Source organism: Mastigoproctus giganteus, chromosome 3 (genome assembly GCF_048544385.1).
Source record: "Mastigoproctus giganteus isolate SK-2022 chromosome 3, ASM4854438v1, whole genome shotgun sequence".
Lineage (NCBI taxonomy): Eukaryota > Metazoa > Arthropoda > Arachnida > Uropygi > Thelyphonidae > Mastigoproctus > Mastigoproctus giganteus.
This window is the reverse complement of record NC_143577.1, coordinates 7221625-7234627: the sequence shown is the minus strand read 5'-3', so window position 1 is coordinate 7234627 and position 13003 is coordinate 7221625. Positions and strand designations below refer to the sequence as shown.

At 36.9% G+C, this 13003-nt stretch overlaps 1 protein-coding gene across 1 annotated transcript in view; it reads right to left on the bottom strand.

Annotated features, from left to right (window-relative positions):
- LOC150087634 (O-acyltransferase like protein-like) overlaps positions 1 to 13003 on the bottom strand; it is a 252648-nt gene that overhangs the window by 58266 nt on the left and 181379 nt on the right. Inside the window, exon 9 of the mRNA XM_090369839.1 lies at positions 11655 to 11748. Coding sequence (XP_090225965.1) covers positions 11655 to 11748 — 94 coding nt within the window. The remainder of the gene's footprint in view (positions 1 to 11654; positions 11749 to 13003) is intronic.

Below are 13003 nucleotides of genomic sequence, written 5' to 3'. Positions count from 1 at the left end.
AGGAAGTAAGCAAACCCTTAGCCATAATTATGAGAGCTTCCTTGGACTCAGGGGAGGTACCCACAGACTGGAGATGTGCAAATGTGACCACAATTCACAAAGGAGGATCAAAGGCTGACACAAGTAACTATAGACCTGTGAGCTTAACTTCTGTTCCAGGAAAATTAATGGAGGCACTGGTTAAAGAAGCACTGCAGGATCATTTAGACAAGACTTCAGTTATAGCTCGGACACAGCATGGTTTTTTTAAGGGGAAGTCTTGCCTGACCAATTTGATTGGATACTATGATGCAGTCACAAAGGAACTGGATGCAGGGAATAACTTTGATATTATATACTTGGATCTTAGAAAGGCTTTTGATACTGTTGCACATGGAAGACTGCTGCACAAATTGGAGCAGTGTAACATTGGAGGCAAATTGCTGCTGTGGGTAAAGGGGTGGCTGAGGGGGAGAAGACAGAGAGTGGTAATCAATGGACACTGATCGTCGTGGACTAATGTTATTAGTGGAGTCCCTCAGGGCTCAGTCCATTATTGTTTTCTGTATTTATAAATGATATTGATGATGGTATATCAAGCTAAATGTCGAAGTTTGCAGACAATACAAAGGTAGGCAGGGTTGTCAAGAACACTACTGACACTATGCTGCTGCAACAGGATCTGGAAAGGTTGAGCAGATGGGCTGAGAGGTGGCAAATGAAGTTTAACATTGACAAATGTAAAGTACTACACATGGGAAACAGCAACCCCAGAGCAACGTATCAACTCTGTGGTATTACACTGACATTGGTAGAGAATGAAAGGGACCTGGGAGTGGTTGTGCAGGCAGATATGAAGTTCTCTGAGCAGTGCAGATGGGCTGCAAGAGTAGCTCATGGTGTATTGTCAATGATACATAGGAATTTTTCTAGCAGGGATAAGGAGGTGATTATTCCCTTGTATAAGGCAATGGTCAGGCCACACCTAGAGTACTGTATATAGGCCTGGAGGCCTCATTTCAAGAAGGATGTAGAGCTGCTGGAACGAGTACAGAGAAGGGCAACAAGATTAGTGAATGGAACAAAGGGGTGCTCTTACGAAGAAAGGCTTAAGATTTGCAAATTACAGTGTCTGGAGACTAGGCACCAGCGAGGTGATCTGATAGAGGTGTATAAAGCATTGAATGGTTTGAGCATGCTCAATGCTGATGGGATTCTTCCTCTCGCTCAGAATAATCACCTGAGAGGGCATAAATTCAAATTGAGGAAAGACAGATGTAGGATAGACGTGCGGAAATTTGCCTTTAGCCAGCGAGTGGTTGGTTGGTGGAACAGACTTCCATCCCTTGTCATGGAAGTTGATAGCCTAAATAAGTTTAAGGCTCAGCTGGACAGGTATTTTGAACGAACAGAGGGGTGAAGTGGGAGTGGTTTTTTTTTTTTTTTTTTTTTTTTTTTTTGGCTGATGCTGCATAAGCTTGCTTCCTTGCATCAAATGCCTCTACTAATGCTAATGCTAATGCTAATAATCTGAGCAAGAGCAAGAATCCCATCAGCATTGAGCCTGCTCAAAACATTCAAAGTCTTAAACACCTCGATAAGATCACCTCACAGGTGATCTTATTGAGTCTAGTCTCCAGATTCTGCAATTTGCAGAGCTTAAGCCTTTCTTGGTAAGATGACCACTATGTTCTCCTCACCAGTCTTGTTGCCCCTCTCTCTACTTGCCCAAGCAAACTCTACATCCTTCCTAAAATGAAGCCTCCAGACCTTTATACAATACTCAAAGTGTGGCCTGAATATTGCCTTATACAAAGGGATAATCACCTCCTTATCTCTGCTGGAAAAATTCCTGTATATAGTTGACAAGACCCCATTACCTGCTTTGGCAGCCTGCCTGCCTGCCTGCACCCCAGGTCTTTTTCATTTTCCACTACCCTGAGGGCAGTACCACACAGGTGGTACATTTCTCTTAGGTTACAGCTATCCATATGCAGTACTTTGTATTTGTCAACTTTAAACTTCAGTTGCCACTTCTCAGCCCATCTTCCCAACTTTTCTAGATCCTGTTGCAGTAGCATACTGTTATTAACAACCCTACCAACCTTGTATTATCTGGAAACTTGAACCTTAAGCCTGATATACCTTTATCAACATCATTTATAAATAAACAAAACAACAATTGGCCCAATGCTGAACCCTGGGGGACCACTAATAACATTGGTCCATAAAGAACAGTGTCCATTGATTGCCACTCTCTGTCTTCTCCTACTCAACTATCCTTTTATCCATTTTAGCAACTTGCCCTTAATGTCATACTGCTCCAATTTTTATAGTAGTCTTCCATGTGCAACGGTATCAAAAGATTTCCTGAAATCTAAGTATATGATATCAAAATTATTTTTTGCATCCAATTCCATTATGATCACATCATAATATCCAATCAAATTGGTCAGACAAGACTTCCCCTTAACAAACCCATGGTGTGTCTGAATTATTACTGGTCTTGTCTAGATGATCCTGCAATGCTTCTTTAACCAGTGACTGTATTATTTTCCCCGGAACAGAAGTTAAACTAACAGGACTGTAATTGCACTTGTCACCCTTAGTTCCTCAGTTGTGAATTTGGGATACATTTGCGCATCTCCAGTAAATGGGGAATTCCCCTGAGTCCTAGGATGTTCTCATAATACAACCTTTGTATTATTTGGAAACTTGGACATTAAGCCTGATATATCTTCATCAAATATCAGTGATAAATCTACAAAACAAAAATGGGCCCAATGCCGAACACTGGAGGACTCCAATAATAATATTGGTCCATGAATATCCAATCAAATTGGTCAGACAAGACTTTCCCTTAACAAATCCATGGTGTGTCTGAATTACTACTGCAGTCTTGTGCAATAATAATTCAGCCACACTATTGATTACCACTCTGTCTTTTTCTACTCAACCATCCTTTTATCCATTGGAGCAACTTGTCCTTAATGCCATACTGCTCCAAGTTGTACAGTAGTCTTTCGTATGGTGGAACAGGACTGGGGTATGTCTGCCAGGGGTAAAGTTTGATGACGATGTAGAGCAAATATCATCTTTAAGGGCAAAAAATGTGATATTGATGCACATGTTGGCACTAATGATATTAAGAGTAGGAGACTGGCGGAATTACTTAACAAGTACTGGTCAATGTTCAAAAAAGGCTGTGAGTTACGTTTGAATTTGAAAGTGTCTGCAATTCTGCCCAGACACAATAGGAGGGAGTATATGATGAGAGCCTTGTCAATCAATTCGGCCCTGGAGGGATTATGAAAGGCTGAAGGGGTAGAATTTTTCATAGCCTGGTCTGTGATTCTTAACAGAATAGACTGCTTCTACAGGGATGGGATATACTTAAATAGAAAGGGTGAAAGAATATTGCAGTGTTAGGTGGGTCGGAAAACTGCTAGCTTGGTGGGGATACACAGACTAATAGATTAAGAGTAGCCCTGGCAAGATATGAAAGTGATTCTTGCACTGCTTCTATTGTAATGAGCAGCGGCCGGAAAAAGAAGGTGCGGGAGATTTCAGAGACTGCTGGGTGTCATTGTGGAACAAGTAAATACATGGTGTACATTAGGATAGCTAAGAATAGGAACAGGTGCATGTATACTTGCGTGTACACCAATGGCAAGAGTTTAGTAAATAAATTTAAAGAATTTGAGGTGTTGGTCAAAACATCAAAGGCAGATATTCTTTGGATATCAGAGATGTGTGCTGCACAGATGTGGGCAATGCTGAGGTGGAATTTGGGGAGTATCTGTATTGGAAGGATCAAAAAGATAGGAAGGGAGGAGGGATTATGCTATTAGTTAAGAAACATAAAATCTAAGGAAGTACAACCAGTCGACATGGGTGGAGAGTGCAGTATCATGTCAGATTGCTGTGACATGAGGACTGGGAAAGAAAAATTAATAGTAGGAGTATATTATAAGGCCTAATGATGAGTATAATGAACAACTGTACAGAGAAATAGAGTGGACCAGTAAATCAGAGTGTCTTATAATGGGTGATTTTAATTTCCCAGATATTCACTGGAATTTGTGGGGTGGTCACTCACAAGGCATTTGTTGATTTTATTGGATGATTGTTTTCTCTTCAGCAGCATGTTCGGAAGGCAACTAGAGGGAGTAATACTCTTGATCTGATTATCAGTAGTGATTCTTCATTCACTAAGAATCTGCAGGTAATCGAACCACTCAGTGGCAGTCATCACAGCATGCTGAAGTGGGATTTCTCAAAGAAGTAACTACCATCAGGGTAAAGGGAAGGGTTTTTGCTCTCATAAAGGTGACTACAGTGGTCTAAGATGGTATTTAAATTCTATATGGTGGGACCAACTGATGATGTTACCAACAGCAAATTCAAAATGGGAAGCATTCAAAGAACTTATCTTGGAAGCTACTAGGCTTTACATACCAACAAAGAAATATTGTTCAAGGTTTAGGCCTAAATAGATGTCAGATGAATTAATGAGACATATGGCAGAGAAGAAAAATGCATGGGATACATATAAATTAATGGGTGACATAGAAGCCTATGATAGATATAAGCTGGTCTGTAACCAAGTCGCAAAGGAAATTAGGCAGGCAAAGGCAGATTATGAGAAATCCTTGGCAAAGGATGCAAAGAAAAACAACAAAGATTTCTTTACCTATGTAAACTCTAGAAGGAAAGGGATGAATCAGATTGGTCCACTTGATATTGATGGTTCAGCTGTTGATGATCCTGCTCAGGTGGCTAACAAACTAAATGAGTATTTTGCATCTACATTCACACATGAGGAGTTATTCAAGGAGGGGAATGCCAGAGTTGAATTTAACTCTGGCAGTGAGCTAGATTATTTTGTAATAACTGAGAGCAAAGTGGAGGAGAAATTGTTGAAGATAAACATAAGAAAGACACCTGGGGTGGATGGGATCTATCCAGTTATATTAAAGGAGGCAGCAAAGGAAGTAAGCAAACTCTTAGCCATAATTTTGAGAGCTTCCTTGGACTCAGGGGAGGTACTCATGGACTGGAGATGTGAAAATGTGGCCCCAATTCACAAAGGAGGATTACAGGGCAACACAAGTAATTACAGACCTGTTAGTTTAACTTCTGTTCCAAGGAAATTAATGGAGGCACTGGTTAAAGAAGCACTGCAGGATCATCTAGACAAGACTTCAGTTATAGATCAGACACAGCATGGTTTTGTTAAGAGGACGTCTTGTCTGACCAATTTGATTGGTGGTTGTTGTTATTTGGTTTTTAGGAGCATTAGCAACTAAGACCATATTGCTCCGGGGATATGCGGTGGTCATTCCCTGACCTTTCCACATCCTCTGTATTTGGTGGGCATGGGCTCGAACCCCGGTCTAATCAAAAAACGTGTGCTATGCCCTAGTGCTCCTGCCCACCTGGCTACGGAGGCGCCCAATTTGATTGGATACTATGATGTGGTCACAAATGAACTGGATGCAGAGAATAATTCTGATATCATATATTTGGATCTTAGAAAGGCTTTTGATACTGTTGCACATGGAAGACTGATGCACAAATTGGAGCAGTGTGGCATTAGAGGCAAATTGCTGCTATGGATAAAGGGACGGCTGAGTGGGAGAAGACAGAGAGTGGTAATCAATGGATGCTCTTTGTAGACGAATGTTATTAGTGGATTCCCCCAGAGTTCAGTGTTGGGTCCACTGTTGTTTTCTGTATTTATTAATAATATTGATGAAAGTATATCGGGCTTAATGTCCAAGTTTGCAGACAATACAAAGGTCAGCAGGGTTGTTAATGACACAAATGACAGTGCACTACTGCAAAAGATTCTATAAAGGTTGAGCTGATGGGCTGATAGGTGGCAGCTGAAGTTTAACATAGACAAATGTAAAATATTGTATATGGGAAGCAGTAACCCCAGAGAAATGAACCAACTGTGTGGTACTATACTACAAACCGTTCACAAAGTTTGCCCAAGACTTGTTCACAAGGCACAGAACCCTACCACAACCAAGAAACTTGGCAACCACTTAGCATGACCAGAACAACCTCATCACTACAAACCCTGCACTGAACCTCAGCGTGAACAGCAACACTTGCAAAACTGAATAAGAAACAACCACTATCCTGTTATCGAAAAAAAAAAAAAAAATCTAATCCCAAAACTGAACAGACTCTTTGCTTCCTCTACAAAGATCTAATGTAACACACACTAAATTAGACACTCTTTCCATCAGGTCCAAAACTGTGTGTAACTAACTGTGCTGGTTGAAGCCAAAACTGATGTCTCATCTTCCTCTTTTTCACGATAAGACAAGACAAACACCGAAACTGACTCTCAAATCAGACCACAGCTAAGTTTGTCACCCTGGGCTGCCATAAGGTGGCAGCCTAATCTGGACACCTTGTGAAGACTGAAGTCCCATTTTCTTCTTACCACGATAAGATAAGGAAATCACTAAAATGGACAATCTGCAACTGACTTTGAATGCAGCTAAGCTGCCACCCCCCACTTTCTCCTGATGGGGCATGAGCATGCCCCACTGGAAATCATTGTGGTCATCTTCTCTTTTGTCTCCATACTTCTGACTTTTTCCCCAGCCTTCAGTCTCTCTCTCCTACTCTGTCCGTACACTAGCGCACGTCCCACACATCCAAATTTAAATTTGACAAAATTAAATCGCATTCACTAGGCTTTTTCAATTCTAACGTTATCTCCCCAATTTTTTTTATATATATATATATATATATATATATATATATATATATATATATAGTCTCTAGCCACTGAAATCCCAGGAAATTAGGTGGCAGGGCCTGCCAGAGTAAAACGAATTACTAGTGTGCCTGGTCTGCCTCCACAAGGTTTAGTATGGACAATATTGGGAGCCACTAGGGTCCCAGCAGCTAAATGGCCAGAAGAACAACGATACACAACACTACACACCTCAATATCCATACAATTTATCTCTGGCCTGCACAGTGTACTGTGTCACATGACAATGTAAACTACGTGGAGATGGGGGGAACCCCCGGTGGTTTTAGAACCTAAACACACTATACACACACAGAGTTAGAGAATGAAAAGGACCTGGGAGTAATTATGCAGTCAGATATGAAGTTTTCTCAGCAGTGCAGAAGGTCTGCTAAAGTAGCTCATGGTGTCTTGTCAATGATATACAGGAATTTTTCTAGCAGGGATAAGGAGGTGATTATCCTCTTGTACAAGGCAATGGTCAGGCCCCACCTTGAATACTGTATACAGGCATGGAGGCCTCATTTTAAGAAGGATGTAGAGCTACTTGGTGAATGGAACAAAGGATTGCTCTTATGAAGAAAGGCTTAAGTTTTGCAAATTACAGTGTCTGGAGACTAGGCACCTGCAAGGTGATCTGATTGAGGTGTATAAGGCCTTGAATGGTTTGAGCATGCTGAATGCTGATGGGATTCTTCCTCTTGCTCAGAATAATCTCCTGAGAGAGCGTAAATTCAAATTGAGGAAAGACAGTGGGCACATATCTGGTGAGTATAGGGTTGGCACACCCAGGGTCCTGAGCTGGATATCATCATTCTTCTCTTTCTTGGTGATTCCTTTCTAATTCTCTCTCTCTCTCTCTCTCTCTCTCTCTCTCTCTCTCTCTCTCTCTCTCTCAGGGTAACTCGGGAATTTTTTTTGGCTGGTGCAGCATAAGTCTCAGGCTTCCTTGCACGATATGGCTAATAATAATAATAATAGATGTGCAGAAGTTTGCCATTAAGATAGCTGGAAGTGTTGAGAAATGTATATCTACAGAGCAACCAATGTCTAAGGAAATAACACATTATATTTATGAGACATTTCTTATACAGTTCTCAGAAACCAACTATCTGTGTATATTTTAAGTGAATATTCCTAGATTTACTGTTGATAAGATTTTTATTTTTTATTATTATCAGCCATATGGTGCAAGGAAGCTTGAGACTTATACTGCACCAGCCAAAAAAAAATACCACAGTTACCCTGAGAGAGAAAGAGAGAGAGAGAGAGAGAGAGAGAGAGAGAGAGAGAGAGAGAGAGAGAGAGAGAAGTAAAAAGGAGTCACCAAGAAAGAGAAGAATGATGATATCCAGCTCAGAACCCTAGGTGTGCCAAGCCCATACTCACCAGATGTGAGCCCCTGGGGTGCTTCTGAAAACACTGCAATACAAGAAATGTATAACTATAAAGGTAAAATACATCACCAATACTAATAGACAATCTTGCTTTGAATTTGCTAAATTAATATAGTATATAACACCTACAATGCTCATACTTTCTATGTTGATATCAATACTTTTAAAAGAATAAGAGAAATTTACCTCAATATGATATGTATAACACTTCCATATGATACTCTCCAGAAATTAAAACGAATAAAAGATTAATGCAAAATGATTACAGCAAAGTACTTTTACCAGTAAATTTCATCGAACTTTTGTGTGCTTCTCATGCAGGCTTTCTTTACCTTAACCACAAATACCATTAACCATGGTTCTTCTCAAGTTGCTTATATCATGAATTGTATAGCATCACCCAAACAGGTGAATCCACTATATATTTAAAACTCTGAGACACCACCAGGACAGCTGTTTAAAGGAAGGAAAATCATTTTTCAATTTTTTATGCTAAACTTTTTAAATTATTTTTTAAAATTGTTCTTTTAATTTTTAATTAATTTTTGAATTGTTTTCAATTGATTTTTTACTGTAATCATTTTGTGTTAATCTCTTATTCATTTTAATTTCTGGAGAGTATCATACAAAAGTGTTCTACATATCATATTGAGGTAAATTTCTCTTATTCTTCTACAAATGCTAAATTCATATGTGTGAAGATTTTCAGAGCAAAGTCATTTTCTAATAAAATGAAAAATCAAATCATAGACTTAAATAGGCATAACTGTTGAATTTGAGGTTCGAGTCAATCCAACAAATACCTATAACATGAAAGTAATACTCTATAACATGAAAGTAATTAAGTGTGAAACTACTACTTTGGGTGAAATCACCACCTGCATGTAATGTTTATGACAGAAATAACTTTTTTCACATTGAGTTGGTTTCCAGTTAAAATTTATGGGTAAGAAGAGCATGTCATAAATTCTACAGTAAATTTCTGACAACAAAAGGAATTTAAAATAATCTTGGGAGTTTTTTTTCAAAAATAGCATAGTTTTTGAAAAAAAAAATTATGTAAAGAAAAAAAATTCAAAGCTAACATTATCAAACTGAAATACAGTTAATAAATGAATATGCTCCTAGAGTGGTATGGAGTATGGAGTATTTCAACACAAAAGCTGAATCAAATAAAATTCATACACTTTACTGTATTTGATATTTGAACACGATGATCATTCTGCTCCCACTAAAGAGTGATATTGAGAACTCAGTGTTAAGGCTTGGGCTTATGTTCAACTTAGAAACAAATACCATTAACCATGGTTCTTCTCAAGTTGCTAATATCATAAATTGTATAGCATCACCCAAACAGGTGAATCCACTAGTACATTTAAAAATCTGAGCCACCACAAGGACAGCTGTTTATAGCTTACTGGCTTCTTGTCAGCTGGTAGGTAGCCTCTATTAAAGAATACCTGCCAAACTGTGAATAACGTATTTTGTCTAAGTGAACAGCCAAGCAGTATAGAAATAAATATCTTTAAAATATCAATTAAAGGGAAGTTCCCTTTAATTGATACAACAATAAAAGGCATACTATTATTCATTATATATTAAATTGAAGTTTTACTTACATACACTGACTGTTTACTTAAAATTCATTATTCAGAGTTTCAGTCTGGTATATGTTTGCTAATAGAAGCCACCTGCCAGCTGAATTGAGAAACCAGTAGTTTGAAACAACTGTTCTGGTGTTGTCTCAGATTTTTATGTACGGTATAGTGGATTCATCTATTCAGGCATCTATGTAATTAAAAAGATATTAGCAACTGAGGCAGAACCATGAATATTGGCATCTGTCTCTAAGCCCAAGCTTTAGCACCAAGTACTGAGTTTCAGTCTACAGTAGCAATACAATGACATCCACAATCAAAAATTGAATGCAGTAAGGTATACATATTTTATTTGAAAACCCAAGACACAATCAACATGAATTCAGAAAATAAAATTTATTTAAAAAAAAAAAAAAAATACATATATATATATATATATAAAAAAAAAAAAAAAAAAAATTTTTTTTTTTTTTTTTTTTTTTGCGTTATCTTAGGTCCCTGATGGTATTATTGTTGGATTTATTTGCTTATTCTTTCTATTATCTGTAATATTATATATATATATATCAAAATGCTTGTTAATTTATAGGGCACTGATTCCTGCATTTTGTCTATAGGAAGATGGTGCAGGTCTCAGTGAAAATGTGCATCATGTAATAATGCAATTATTATTCACAATAAACGTGAATGTTAACAGAACATCATGGCAATGCACATAATTAAAAAATTTGCCATCACACAAATGCATAGTAGTTTTGACTCTAAACTTGATTATAGAGTACTCATTTGCTATGTAGCTAATATGAATTGGTATGGGATGAATACATGGGAAATGGTGCAGTGGCTGCCAAGTTCCATGCACAAAAATAGCATAGAAATGAGATCAGATTGAACATTTATTATGATAACAATTTCATTGTCACATAATAGGAGTTTTTGCTGAAATACTATCAAAATTCAATGGAAATCAACACACTAAATTCAGGAAGCAATACCCCTTAAATCAACAGATATTTCATGTTTTCTTAATAAATTTTATTTTATGAATTCATTACAGTTATGTCATGTGTGTGTACTTTACATCATTTACTGTATTCCAGTGCAACCATGTCTGCTTTTTACAATTTTTTTTACATACTAAAAAAAAAAGTGACATTGTGGAAACAACACCAACCATTTTTCTTAAAAATTATAGCATTTTTGAAAGAACTCCTGAGAGTATTTCAATTTCTTTTGTTTTCAGGAATACACCTTATAATTTATAGAATGCAGTTGTCAGTTATTCTATATATAAAATTGGGAATGAAAAAATGTTAGAGAGCAGTAAGCATTGCAAAACCACTGTTATGTCTAGGGGCATTATGTGTGTCTATCAATGAAAATATACTGGTGATTTTCTTTCAGAAAGGTCATCACAAAGTAAACATTCACTGTTGATAGCCTTAATAGGTACATATTTTATAAAGAATGCTGTATCATTTAACAGAGAAAACGTTAGCAGACAAGTTTGCTGTGGGTGATGAGTGCTTTGCATATGCACAATGCTAGTTACAAATATTATTAAATAATTGTTATTAAAACTTGTAAAGAAAATTTGAAACCAGTTTCAAACAAATATATGTTCTGAATATTCCACAAATATAGAATAATATATTGCTTTTATATTGAGCTGGTGGTATTTTTCTATTCTTCATCAATTAATAAATATTAGGTGTAATATTAATTAATTGATTACCTACAAAGAGATAAATAACTATCACAATGCTCCTCAGTTACAGTGTAATGTGTAACATTACATTACCAAAATCCATGCAAATGCCAACGGCAAACATGCCTCTGATTGCATACATTTTGATTAATTATAATCCTTTATCTTTAGCTGTATAAATTAAACAGACTTACATGTAGCCAATTGCAGGAGAATCCAATTTTAGACTTCTTGGGTGGCAAGTGGGAGAGTTCACAGTCAAATTACCCAGGAATGACAGTTGGATAACTATAAAAAAAAAAAAATTTTAAAAAAGGAGTGAATTAATTCATGGAAATATAAAATAGAACTTTGCTAATTTTCACTTGTTTTGCATATATGAATAACTATATGAATCTACAAACAATCTTTAATGCCATTATATAAAATTATGTAATAAAATAATCATGTGTTAAAATTATAAAACAAATAATCAAGCATCAGATAATAAAATAAATAATCGAGCATCAAATAATAAAATAAATAATCCAGTATTAGCACACCTACAGTGTAATGATGCAGTTTAGGGAAAATGTTCAAGCTAAAGCGAAATGTTTAACTAATAATGAGATAAAATAAATAAAAAATTACAATACAAGCATTAATGGAAAAATAAATAGTGCTTCTAGGTAAATAAATAATTGCCTTACAGTAATAACTACTTTACTTACACACACACACACACACACATATATATATATATATATATATATATTTTTTTTTTTATGAAAACCCCAAACACGAGAGTTCTGTAAATTGTAATTTTCAGGGAATACATAGGAAGGAAGGTTGTTCCAGAAAACGAAAGTTGAAGGAATAAATGTAGAAGAAACAATTGTTCTGTGAGTTTCAAGTTTTACAGTAAAAGGATGATTACTGGCAGCAGAAAGTCTTTCGACTGCTTTGGAAGAGAGAGTGGGAATTATAGAAGTCAATTCAGAGGAACAGTGCCCATGGAATTACCTACAGAAAAGACAAAAAGACATGTAGCAGAAACAGAACATCTACAATAATAACTACAGAGAGTGGAGAGACTCCATTAGAGATGAGTGATTTATTAATCAAACTGTCCTCTTTTGAATGGAATCTAGAAGCCTGAGAGAGGTTTTGGGAGCACCACCCCAGATGTGGGAACAATATTCCATGGTAGGGCAGATTTGAGATTTATACAGAGTGACTAGCTGTTTGGAAGAAAAGCAATGCCGAGAGCAAAAGAGAAAACCAAGTTTTTTAGATGCAGAGGAAGCAATATTTTTTATGTGCTTAAGCCAAGAGAGATTAGAAGGCAGGGTAATCCCAAATCCCAAATATAAATATCTCATTTTGTCTAGAAAATGGAGTGTCATCAAAGATAAGCATAGGGGCAGAAGAATCCTTTTGCAAGATATAAGACAGGACTGAGTTTTAGAAGGATTGAAATCAACTAAGTTATCACTGCCCCACTGAACAATTACTTGGAGATCAGCAATTAAGAAATTGGTAGTGGATATTCGTGAAGTTTAAG